Source organism: Mya arenaria, chromosome 4 (assembly GCF_026914265.1).
Source record: "Mya arenaria isolate MELC-2E11 chromosome 4, ASM2691426v1".
Classification (NCBI taxonomy): domain Eukaryota; kingdom Metazoa; phylum Mollusca; class Bivalvia; order Myida; family Myidae; genus Mya; species Mya arenaria.
In genome coordinates, this window is record NC_069125.1 from 23,810,562 (window position 1) to 23,823,983 (window position 13,422).

The 13,422-nt window shown below is 34.4% G+C and overlaps 1 protein-coding gene across 2 annotated transcripts; it reads right to left on the minus strand.

Moving 5' to 3' along the window:
• Nucleotides 1–866: 866 nt before the first annotated feature.
• Nucleotides 867–12,006, minus strand: LOC128231468 (DNA repair protein XRCC4-like). 2 transcript variants are annotated; one of them, XM_052944332.1, is made up of 12 exons: nt 11,862–12,006; nt 10,926–11,073; nt 10,633–10,811; nt 10,079–10,243; nt 9,778–9,834; nt 9,526–9,577; nt 9,002–9,034; nt 8,363–8,441; nt 7,959–7,989; nt 6,238–6,344; nt 4,943–5,032; nt 867–2,259 (listed from the first exon to the last, which is right to left on the minus strand). In XM_052944332.1, the coding sequence occupies exons 2-12, from the start codon at nt 11,059–11,061 to the stop codon at nt 2,166–2,168; spliced, it is 1,023 nt and encodes a 340-aa protein (XP_052800292.1). In that variant the 5' UTR covers nt 11,062–11,073; nt 11,862–12,006; the 3' UTR covers nt 867–2,165. The 2 variants fall into 2 exon arrangements, with proteins under 2 accessions (XP_052800292.1, XP_052800293.1); XM_052944333.1 differs by lacking the exon at nt 9,002–9,034.
• Nucleotides 12,007–13,422: the final 1,416 nt, after the last annotated feature.

The window sequence follows — 13,422 nt, forward strand, 5'->3', positions numbered from 1 at the left end:
GTAAATGGTTTCATTATGTTTTCTAATGAAATCCTGGTATCATCAATAGGGGTTATTCGCTGGTAGTGTTCAAAATGCTTCTTCATTTAATGATCAGGAACAGATTTTCAGCTCAATCACCATAATCTTGACCTTTGATCACCTACCTACCAAGTGTTTGCACGTTATGTATTGGAAACCATGGGGACAGACATACTAATTAATATATACCTCCTTTCAGGTCTTCAAAATTAGGATAAAAAATATCACTTTGAATATGTACATTGCATTAAAAATAATTTTAGATGATATAATTACAGCTATTTTGTCAAAAGGATGCTGGTATTTAATATTTTTACCAGCAATAACTTTCGGTCAATGTTTACTAGTCTCATAGGAACTCTCACCTTGTGAATGGCTACACTTTATTCTCTGGTGAATGTCACAAACAGGTTAACATTTCTTAAATTGACAGTCGCTTGGCATGTAACATTATTAAAGTATAGGTGTTATAAATGTCTTGTGACAAGAATAAGAAGCCTTTTAACAAGAGTGTGGCAAGCAGATGACAATGACCGTCGGTTTTCAGAAGAGGCCTAACTTAAATACAGTAAAACTGCTGTCGTTCACAAACATCGGATCACTCAACTTCTCAAGGTTTTAGCTCGGACCCCGGCATCTTCAGGCAATTACAGTTTTACTGTTATTCTAACCAGGGAGATGGAATGTCTTGATGTCAACACATGTGAACAAAGGTTCATGTCGATAACACAAAATGCCAGAACAACCTTCACCCAAGCAACACACAAAAATAAGAGGTTACTATTATACCGCAACTTTTTCTTTAATATCAAACAAGCTAATAGCAAATTCGAGCAAACAACCAGTAAAATGTTACACATTTATTGTATAGAAAGTAAAACATTACACTTTGTGTTTAAAAATGACTAAAAACAGATTGTATGATATCAGTTTCATTTCCCCATGATTAAAATAAAACATGTATGAATTAAATTTCACCGTACAAGTATGAAAAATGTTCTATTGCAAAATTAGTGGCGTGCGACCACAATCTAGTGGTATGTGACCATTGATACATGAGCATATTTTGCTGCCAACAGTTGAAATACTGTATTTACATTCCTGATAACGAAGTGAAACAGTAGAAACATTCAAATGCAAAAAAATAGAATTTCTAAACAAAACTTTTAAGAAATGGCTTATATGTAGCTTTAACTAACAACACTACATCAGTAATAATAACAAAGTTTCATATTCTTAAAAAAATATGTGTATGTCTAGCATCCATTAACAAATCTTTCTTGTTACATATAAGTACAATATCAAGCAGGTGGTTCTTGAAGGAATACACATAAATAACAATATATACCAGTAGGTTAAAAAAACAATTCAAAATGATTTATTTAATCAAATTAACCTAATGAATTTAATCAAACTAGCTTTCTTTTAAGATTAGGATGATCTTTTAATAATTGAGAAAAAAACATTTGGAAAGCTGGTTTTGGTAGAAACAGGGTTTTGTAGGTTTTCTGCAAAAAAAACATGACCAAAATTGCTGTCTCTTTACATTTTAAGTATTGAAGAAAATCTTTAAAAAGCTGAAATATGCATTTGTAATTAAATGTCACATTATGTGGCTGTGATTACTTAGTTGACAATTGTGCATGTTTTTTTTTTTATAAAATAAATTGGAAAAAAACCTTTCCTATTCAAAATTAGCAATGCAAATAAGATGTGATAAAAAAAAATAGTTTCCATGTATTTCAGACAAAAAACTGCTTCCAATAACATAACAATTACTTTGAAAACATTCAATATGGACTTTTAACAATTTTCTAAGAATGTGCCACATTCATATATATATTTGAGAAGTTTTCAAAGTTTTGTAAGAAATCTATACCAAAAGAAAGCTAAAAAATTAATGACAGTGCCAATTTTAAAGAGATGAATTAAGAATAAAAGTTTTGCCATGACAATAATCAACAATGAAAGGCCCTTGAATTAACTCAAAGCTTATGTCAAAGCAACAGTAAAGGGCTTTGAATTAAATCCAAGCTGTGTCGAAGATTGGTCATGAGAGTACAAGGGAAAGTAAAGGCCATGTTTTAATTCCTAGCTATGTCAAGACGACAAGTGTGATGGTCCTGTATGAATGTGTTGGTACGTCAGAGCTGGTCCATCAGGTCTTCATCATCAATGTTGTCGCTAGTCCTGCTGGTGTTGGAGCCACTTTTTCTCAGGCTTCTTGTACGAGATGTTCTGGAAAACACAAACAATTGCTTCGATGATATAAATAGTGACTTATAAATCAATTCTACACCTGTTGCAGTCAGGAATGTGAATGACAAAAAGGAAAAATCCCTGAAATTTACATTTGGCAGGTCCAGGGCAGCTCCTTAGTGGGCAAGCTCCAAGGTTTGAAGCATTTTAAGAGCCTAAGATGGCATACAAACATATTCTGTACTAGTTGTTAGTGTGTTTTGTCGTATGTGACATACAAATCCAGGAAATCTGTGTCTCAACCAGGAGTATTCAATTTACTTTATCTTATATGAGACAGGCTTAGCTGATTTCATTCAGTGATTTGATAAGTTGGTTAAACGGTCCAATGAAGTCTTAAAATACAAAATCAATCAAATTCACCACCCCATGAAATCAACATAGAGACTTCAAATTTGATCAATCTTCAGCAGACACCACATTAATTTTAATAGCCTAAGTTTGTATGCAAACATACATGTACAAGTTGTTGAACAGTTTGTCTATTGTTGTTGTGAGTTCTGCCTTGGAGACAAAACAAATTCCGGAATTCCGCAAATTCATTGAAGGCTCTCACCACTGTATCATCAAATTTCCAATGAGAGTGATAATAGACAAGGCCATATTTATCTTCCTTGCAAGGCTATTAACATAGCTGTTAAACATGTTAATGGATATGTTATTGTACTCAACAACAAGAGCACCAACTGTCAAGAAAACAAGAGCTGTCACAGAGACAGCGCACTCGACTATTCCGCCGCTTTTCAGAGTAAGGATTGAAAAGTTTTGGCGAAACATGCATGGATCACTGTTAGATTAGATTTCAATGCAATACATGATGTGCTGAGATATTAATATAAATGTGGTTACATGCAAAATTTTAACCAGAATTTTTAAGTGTAATAATAAAGGGCCATTATTTGCAAAATACAGTTATCTAACTTGGTTATTCAATTAGGTTGGATGGTTGAGTACCATTGTATAAAGTCTCAATGCAATACATCAAGTAGATGCTGAGATATTGTCCTATGTGTGCTAACATGCAAGACCTTAACCAGAATTTCTAAGTCGCATAATAAAGGGGCAAAAATTATATAATATGAAAGATAGAGTTATCTTACTTGATTAAATAAGAAGGTTAAATGGTTGGGAGGCTGTGTGTAAACTTTCAATGCAATACATGATGTATTCGCTGAGGTATTGACTTAAAAGTGGTTACATGCAAAACCTTAACCAGAATTTCTATGTCGAATAAAAAAGGGGCCATTATTTGGATTAAATGCAAACTAGAGTTATCTTACTTGGTTATTTAAGTAGATTGGATGGTTGAGTACTATTTATTAAAGTCTCAATGCAATACCTTAAGTATTTGCTGAGATATTAACCTATGTGTGCTTACATGCAAAACCTTAACCAGAATTTCTAAGTCAAATAATAAAGGCCCATAATTTGCATTATATTCAAAAAAGTGTTATCTTACTTCATTAATTTAGTAGGTTATATAGTTGGGAATACACATCTAAAGTTTCAATGCAATACATGATATACTTGCTGAGATATTGACTTAAATGTGGTTACATGCAAAACCTTAACCAGAACTTCTAAGTCGAATAATAAAGGGCAATTATTTTGCATTATATGCAAACTAGAGTTATCTAACTTGATTAATTAAGTAGGTTGGATGGTTGAGTACCATTGTATAAAGTCTCAATGCAATACCTCAAGTAGTTGCTGAGATATTAACCTATGTTTGCTTGCGCGCAAAACCTTAACCAGAATTTCTAAGTCGAATAATAAAGGGCAATTATTTGCATTAAATGCAAACTAGAGTTATCTAACTTGGTTAATTAAGTAGGTTGGATGGTTGAGTACCATTGTATCAAGTCTCAATGCAATACTTCAAGCAGTTGCTGATATATTAACCAATGTGTGCTTGCACGCAAAATCTTAACCAGAATTTCTAAGTCAAATAATAAAGGCCTATTATTTGCATTAAATGCAAACTATAGTTATCTAACTTGGTTAATTAAGTAGGTTGGATGGTTGAGTACCATTGTATCAAGTCTCAATGCAATACCTCAAGTAGTTGCTGAGATATTAACCTTTGTGTGCTTGCACGCAAAACCTTAACCAAGGGGTGACGCCGACGCTTGGGTGAGTACTACAGCTCTCCTTATTCTTCGAATAGTCGAGCTAAAAACTGCTCATTCTATTTTTAGAACACCAAGTCTGGTCCTAACAGGTTGTACATTTACAAAGCTGACACTGTAAAAACAGTTTTTCCCAATTTAAATATCATGGCCTGCTATTAAACCTGACTGAGATATTCTGCCCATACACATTCTGACCAAATTCGTAGATGACTTGACAAAGGCTTATCAAGTTATTGATCGGGAAAGACAAATTTGAGGTTATTTTTATAATTAAAGGGCTATATCTTTCGAGTGATATGGCTGGCTATGAAACTAGTATGAGATATTACACCTATACACACATTGGTAATGTTTGGACAAAGGCTTCTAATTTTATTGTTGGGACAGCATATTGGACAATGCCCACCTGCCCGTTGGCTGCAGGTGAAACTATAATACGTTACATTCATTCAACATTCCATGGGCGTATAAAAATGGTAGATTTTTTTGAATATTTTGTTGTGCAACATTGATGGTGGAAAGTTACTCACCCTGGAGTGGCCTCGTTCGACCCTACTCTTGGCAGGATTGGTTTGGAGGGAGTTTGCTTCTTCTGTGGCCTGCCTCGCTGACGACGGGGTCTGACAATTAATGAAAATGGTATATTTTATGTTTTTAGTTTTTAGTGCTTAAAACTTGTGTTGTTCCATCCGATGATCAATGTACTCATTTTTTTCATAAATGAACATCTAAAAGGCTTTTTCCAAATTAACATTTTAAATGAAAAGTAAGTATTTTTGCACTAAAACAGAACAGACTGGTGTGATTCTTTATAAGATTACATGTACTCATCCGCCCTGTCCTGAATGTTACTGCCCCAGTCCTATATTTTTTCATGCCTGTCCTGAATGATATCACCCATGTCCAAAATGTTATCATCTCTGTCCTGAATGTTATCACCCCTGTCCTGAATGTTTTTATCCCTGTCCTGAATGTTATCATCCCTGTCCTGAATGTTATCATCCCTGTCCTGAATGTTATCATCACTGTCCTGAATGTTTTCACCAATGTCCCGAATGTTATCATCCCTGTCCTGAATGTTATCATCTCTGTCCTGAATGTTTTCACCAATGTCCCGAATGTTATCATCCCTGTCCTGAATGTTATCATCCTTGTCCTTAATGTTATCACCCCTGTCCAAAATGTTATCACCCCTGTCCTGAATGTTATTGTCCCTGTCCTGAATGTTTTCACACCTGTCCTTAATGTTATCATCCCTGTCCTAAATGTTATCATCCCTGTCCTGAATGTTATCATCCCTGTCTAAAATGTTATCATCCCTGTCTAAAATGTTATCGTCCCTGTCCTGAATGTAATCATCCCTGTCCTGAATGTTATCATCCCTGACCTGAAGTTTATCATCCCTGTCCTGAATGTTATCATCCCTGTCATGAATGATATCATCCCTGTCCTGAATGTTATCATCCCTGTCCTGAATGTTATCGTCCCTGTTATCATCCCTGTCCTGAATGTTATCATCCCTGTCCTGAATGATATCATCCCTGTCCATAACGTTATCATCAACGTCCTGAATGTTATCACCCATGTCCAGAAAGTTATCACCAATGTCCCGAATGTTATCATCCTAGTCCTGAATGTTATCAACCCTGCATGAAATTGATCACTCATGTACTGAATGTTATCACCAATGTCCCGAATGTAATCATCTCTGTCCTATATGTTATATCCTAAATGTTATAAATGCTGACCTGAATCATCCCTGTATACAAAAATGCCCTGCTATGATACAAGATAAAATTCAGATGAGACTTGAACAAAATCTTACCTTGAGACGACAGCATCACCGGTATCGTCATCATCACCGAGAATAAGGGACTCATCACCATCAGAAACTCGCTTCTTTCCACCCCGGACTTGTCTCTTTGCCTTCGGCTGAAGTTAAAAAAAAAAAAGTGAATAATTTCAAAATGATAAAAGTAATACTTACGACAATCTAGATCTGCTATGGCTTTGTTTGTTAAGATACTGGTTTTGTCCAAATTGGACTTGTCAATTAGAATGGAGCCGTAAGACAAATTAATTTCACTTAGTTTGTGCAAATGCATAATTTTTGACAATTTGGTCTTGGAAACTGGTATCTTTTGCACCAAAAATATAAAGTCTTCAAATAAAAAAGAATATTTCATATCTATACTCTATCAAATGACAGGCATATACCCACTTTTTTATCAAATGATTCACACTTTTTATCAAATGCCTGGCATGTACCAACATAATTATCAAATGACTGGCAAGTACCTACTCTTTCATCAAATGAATGACATCTTCCCATCGTTTCATCAAATGAATGGCATCCACCATTTCATCAAATGACTGGTATATACCCACCTTTTCCTTAAAAAAATGGCAAGTACCTACCTTTCCATCTATGACTGAAATGTACCCACCTTTTCATCAAATGAATGGCATCCACCTTTTTCTCAAATGAATGGTTTGTACACACCTTTCATCTAATGAATGGCATCCATATTTTCATCAAATGACTTGTATAAATATAGCTTTTCATCAAATAACTGGCATGTACCCACCTTTTTATCAAATGACTGACATCTGCCATTTTATCACTGACTGACGTGTATCCACCTTTTTATCAGATGACTGGCATATACTGACCTTTTCGTTTAATGACATAAAAACTCACCTTTTCATTAAATGACATGCATATACAGGGTTGTCAATAAGTTTTTGTTGAACTGAAAATTTTGAAAATCAGCCCTACATTTCCTGCATTCTGGGGCATTTGGGGAGTATTTAATTAACCCTTTACTTCATAGATACGCAATTTTACTTACCTATCCATAGCTTCATAGATACGGAGATATTGATAGCTTCATAGATACGTAATTCTACATGCTCGTAATGTAGGGTCATTTATTTTCATATCTGTTGCCTGTTTATTTGCTATAAATTCATTTCCATGAAGTTTAAACATTGATAAATACAATGCACTGAAAAAAAACCACTATGTTATTATTTAAAGAATTTTGGAAAATCGCGAAAAAAGGTCACTGGTATCAAAGATGCGTAAAACGTTGACTGCACAGGTTTGTGGGCATTCCTGTCTCGTGTTTCTAGTGGAAATTTACACAATGCTGCAAGTTATAAGTAACTAAAAATAATACAACTATATTTTATTGATCACGCGCCTGACGTCACAGGCCATGGTTCAGAATCGTGTCAAAATGTCGGATAAACAAAAATCGTCTACAAATACGCCAAATTCAGGAATTTTTTTAAACCAGTCATGGCGATGCTCTAAATATTGAAAAGAGATGTTATAGGCGAAAAAGGGCCGATTTTAGCGGTAAGGAACATTTATTACCAAAAAAAATTGATCAATTTTTTTTCTTCCAAATTTGAACTGGCCCATTTGAACCGTCCATTTCGGCCGGCAGCCGGTTCTTATTGACAACCCTGAATATACCTACATTTTTATGAAATGACACATAAACCCACCTTTTCATTTAATGACTGGCATTTACTCACCTTTTCATCATCAGTATCTGGTTCCTCAGCACTGAAATTTTCAAAATTACGATTACTAAAATGCAAAGTACGGTAAGTTCTTAAAGTTGCATTTAAAAAGTGAGAAAATTTATCATGTTGACGAATTGACATTCAAATGTGTTTGAAACTTAACGACTTCACTGTAAGTCATAGCTGCTCATACATGTTGTTATACATCATGTTTATGCAGTAGTTCTAAGGTTCAATATTAAAAGAAATTTTAGGTGTGAAAGACAAGAATATATGTATATGAGGAGCTCTTGCATACATGGATGTTATAAATGTACAATCAAGTATGAATAAACCATCTGCAGTTTTTGTTAATACTGTTAGACAAGAAATATACTACATGTTATTTAAGTTATTTCAAAATATAATAGTACCTGGTTGCAGCCAAGGATTGTGTAGTTTCCTGCTCAGGCGACCTTGATCTCTTCCTTGTTTTGCCAACATCATCCTCAGCTACATAAGGCACAATGTATTTTGAGTTAAACATCCGGTGATGACATTTCCATTATTATTCCACATAAATCTCATTTATACTGGTCTTTCTATAAGTATCTATCACTTGTTATATATTAGCAGAATTTGGTGTTGAAGATTTCCAACTTTGACAAAAGACGTAAGAGAACATTACAAAGTTCTCCATACATTTCACAATCTTACAGCATAAATTGCATTGTTGTAACAGAAGTGTTGTGTCAAATGACTCATGACGATAACAAGTGAACTGGAAGTGGATGTCAAAGCTCGTCCATTTTCTCAGTGAAACAAGGGACGTACTCGTACCTTGACATATATTACAGTCAGAGTTTTGGGATCCTCTTCACTTGTGCAAATAAAAAATGTGTGTTAAGCTACGTATAAAATCTTTCACAGTTCACATGATTTGATCAACATCAAAGTTTCTGAAAACATTATTATCGGACAACCTCAAAGTTTTTACACCATGATACTAACACCATGGTTGATGATAACTTTTTATTTAAAAAACAAAAACAGATAAATTAAGAACTGCTTACTTATAACTGGGTCGGAGGCGGACGTTGGAACTCCTACATAAATCATATTTATAATTATTTTATCAAACAAACACAATAGGTTTTACATCTTTTAGAAAATAATGCTCAAAATAGACTTTTCCTGCAACACTCAAAATAATTGTCAAACAATAATAGGTAGCTCATAGAAATTGAGAATATACTGTACTAGATTCTAAGCTAAATTTCCAGCACATGAAAACATCTATCGTCCTTCTATAATAGTGCGCTTAACAACTTATAAGACATCATGTCATAATTTGGTTCCCAACCTTTTGAAAATATGTTATAACCTATGTAAGAATGTATTAGGTAAAATCTTAATGATTAAGAAAAGTTCACTAGCTACACGTACTGCACACATTCTTAATATTAAATTATGATTCTACATAACATGTTTTAACTTAATACATAAATTGTAACCAGCACTTCAATACACTTTCAAAGTCATCAATCCGTAACATACAAAACAGTTTTGAAAAAAATAAAATAAAGTACAACAATACCTCCTTTCAGCTGCCGGATTTTTTCTTTTTTACTATTGAGAATGAGAGCAAACTGAAATAAATGGAGAGATCATAAAGTCAGTTTATTGTATACTACATGTAGAATAATCTTTTGAATTTCCATTGAACTGTCTATCAAAATCATTAATAATAAAGGCTGTGGGAATGTCAATAACAAAGTATAAATGCAAAGTAGACAATTATGAAATGATTAACTTGTACATATACACTGGAACTGCCACCTGCATGTACCTTTGAGTAAAGATCATTTTCCAGCTCTTCCTTGGCTACCACACACTTCTCTAGTCTCTGTAATACACGAGGGAGGACAATTAAAGCACTTAACTTTCAATTACTGCTTTGTGGTTTAGAAAAATTGCAACAAACACCTGCTGCTCTATTTTATACACCAGATATCTCTAAAACAATGAACAAAAGTGGTCAACCACAAAAGTTCACCAGATTGTAAATATTAACTGTTTTGCTTTTAAAATTTGTTTTAAGACTCTAAAAACGTCCAAAGGACACTTAAAAGTAGACCAGGATTCAGTACCTTGAGGGCATTCATCCTTTCCAGTGACAGTCGTTCGTTGTCGGTCTCTAGTCTCTGTATGCGTGTCTTTAGCTCTTCCATGCCAGTGATGCAGTGAATGAAGATCTTTTTTATGAGAACAGCAGAATCTGGTCGAGACTTCAGTCTTGCACTGCCAAGCTGGAACTATAACAAAACCAAGCCAGGTAAGCTCAAGAACATCAACTGATATTTTCTCAGGCACATACATGTATAAAACAATGGAGATGATGTAGATCCTTCTTATACGATGCCAGTCTGGCCATGATTTAAACATTGCACTGCCAAGCTGGAACTGTATAGTATACAGAATATGTTAAATATTAATAGTTCAACTTTTGTAAAAACAGTTTACCAGTTCAAATTAAGATTCAATAACATACATTTTACCAGAACAAACTGTCAAAGGCATCTATCTATTGATTTGAAATGTGATACTTTTGAGACACAGCTGCTTCATGAACACACCTTAAAGGTTACACTAGAAATGATTTTGTTTGGACATGAAAAAAAGATATCCATTTTTCTCTGCTTACAGTTATATCTTCCACATGTTTCTTCCAAGCAAATTCGACACCATTCTTGTCAGAGGTCAGCTGGTAGAGAAACGAGTCTGTGTCTGAGACTGAGGTGAGGGCTTCAACTGTCTGCTTCACATACTTTTTGTAGTCCATCTTGAGTTTTGTGCTCAGGCTATCAAGGTCATCCTCTGACACTACAAGTAAGATAAAAATGATCAGAGTAAGCACGCACTTATTGAATCTTAAGATCTACAATCCCACTCGCCGTTTCAATCTTAAATATCAACAATTCTAAGATTGATAGATACCTGTGCCACTCCACACTTTTCCATCATGGCAGATGGTGAGGTCAAAGCCATCCTGGCCCTCGTTCCTGAGCTTCGTCAACAAAAAACATTCCTCCCCGTCCTTAGTCACCACTCGTGTAAACTCACAGCCTTCCATGGCCGATACAGCCTAGAAATCACACAAGATGGTAAACAGTTTTTATTATATTTCACTAAATGAGCTGAAAAGGAATTTCAATGTAATGATCAAATACAGACAAAGTAAAACACAATCATTAAATTCATTGATTAAATGATGTGTAAATTAACATTGATTTTCTTTGCAGCATCATTATATCAGATTTTGGCACCGTTTTGATATGAACATGTATGGAATTGCTGTTCACAATCCTTAAGTTGGTTTTCAAATAGAAAATTCTAAAACGGTACAAATATGAAGATATCAAAATTCAACCAAATTTATCACTGTTGACTATGAACTGTAATCTTTGTCCTTGGGGTATGATATTGGTCCCTGATACTGTCAGTGAATAACAACCATGCCAAAGCTATACCCCATTTGTGATCTAACATTTTAATACATGATTTGTAAATTTACACATCATAAAACTTGTTAAGTTACATAGTATAGTACATGTATTATTTGGCCCTAACCTGAAATTATAACAATATAATTTCTAACCAAGGCAAACAATAAACATGGATTAACATTTCACATAAACACCATATTGCAGATCAGCATGCAAAAATACTCTAAAACAAATTACGTTCACTATCTATGACATGCAAAACAATATTGCAAGTTCCTTTAGCCATTCACCATACACTACTGAGAAAAATATCCGTAGGATTATTTTGTCGAGGAGATACTTTACCGTCTGAAAAAAAATCGCTGAAAGTCCTACGTTCAGAGTTAAATTCATTCAAAACAAATATAAAGTAATGGATGGTACCCACCTCTAGCAAACTGCAAGTTTTTAATGCAACTGCATTCCGTCCGAAAGACAAAACTTGCGAATTCCAACCGATCTGAGATTCTCCGCAGAGAGTCCAACTTGCGCACCGCTAGTGTTTTTTTCTGACAGTTGATTGGTAGTTTTGCTGTGGCTTAACCAATCGATGAAGTCTTTGTAAACGGAGGAAGGCAGCACACGTCAAAATGGTAAAAGGAATAATGTATTTTTGTGTTTTAATCTTTAAAACGGAATTCAATAAGAATATTTTTGACATAATTCAAAGCATTAAAATGCCACATTTTTTTTATTAGCACAAAGTTGCGAATCATACTTATTTATTTCCAAAACTACCTCATCGAACTAGTGGAGTGATGTTTCGGATAATGATATTCGGACGAAAATGTTACGTTACTGGTTGCTTAAATGGTCATTATGGTGTATTTTTTCTCTATTTTTCAGTCTGCCATATTCAACTTCCAAAGCTTGCTGACAGTTGTTCTGTTGCTGATATGTACATGTGCCTACATCCGGTCCATAGCTCCAAGTCTGCTTGACAAAAACAAAGAAGGGTAACCAATTTTCTTGAGCTTTACAACAGCTACTCAATTATTTCATATTTGATGCAAGAAAGTATTGCATCACCGATGGTGTTGATGGCCGAGCGATAAGTTTATTATAAGATAAAAGGGTCCCTATTGTTTGATTCCCACTCAAGAGCTTTATGGATCAAGTACTGGTAATCAGCAAGGGATGGTAAATCAAATAGTTCTAGATTGCATGTATATCCTTTTTATGTTAAGATGCAGAGCTTATGTTCATCATTCAATGTGATCAAATAAATCTTACCTTTGTGGTGGTTGTCTTACCTTTGTTGTGGTTACCTGGGTAGCACAAAGGTATACACACTCTGACTTAAATTAAGAAGTTCTTATCCAATCATTTACTTGACCAGTCAGATCTACATTTATGTACTCATTCCAAAGTTATATGCCTTAAATTGTCAAAATTGGACCATACTGACCTTATCTTGATCAGCTTATAATTATCACCAGTGCAAAATACACTTATATCAGACAAGGTCTATAGCTGGCAAGTTAGCTTCAGGTATTGGGGTGTTATGAACCGTGACTAGTCAAAATGCTCTAATTGGATAGAAATGACTTTCTCATACCTAACTTGAGCACTGTGTTGCATAATATTTAAGTTCAAAAGAACAAAATTTAGCTAAATTCCCCAGATACTCTTAGAGTAATACATTGTTTGTTTTGCAAAACTAGCTGTTTCCTCTAAATGAGATTAAAAGTGGTACAATTTTGACTTAAATCAGTTGTAATGGTAGTATCTCATAATATATAACTTTGATATCCATTGTATGGTATTAAAAGTAAGATACTCTGTTGTTCTGGCCTTTTGGTTATGGGATTTATTAAAACACCTAATTTGTGGGTTACCCTATCTTTACTAGAGCATGTTTTTGTTATTAAAAACATTGATTCTCTTTTCAGTTTGCTTGGCATATTCTGGAAGTGTGCACGGATAGGCAAGTGAAACAATCCACAAGT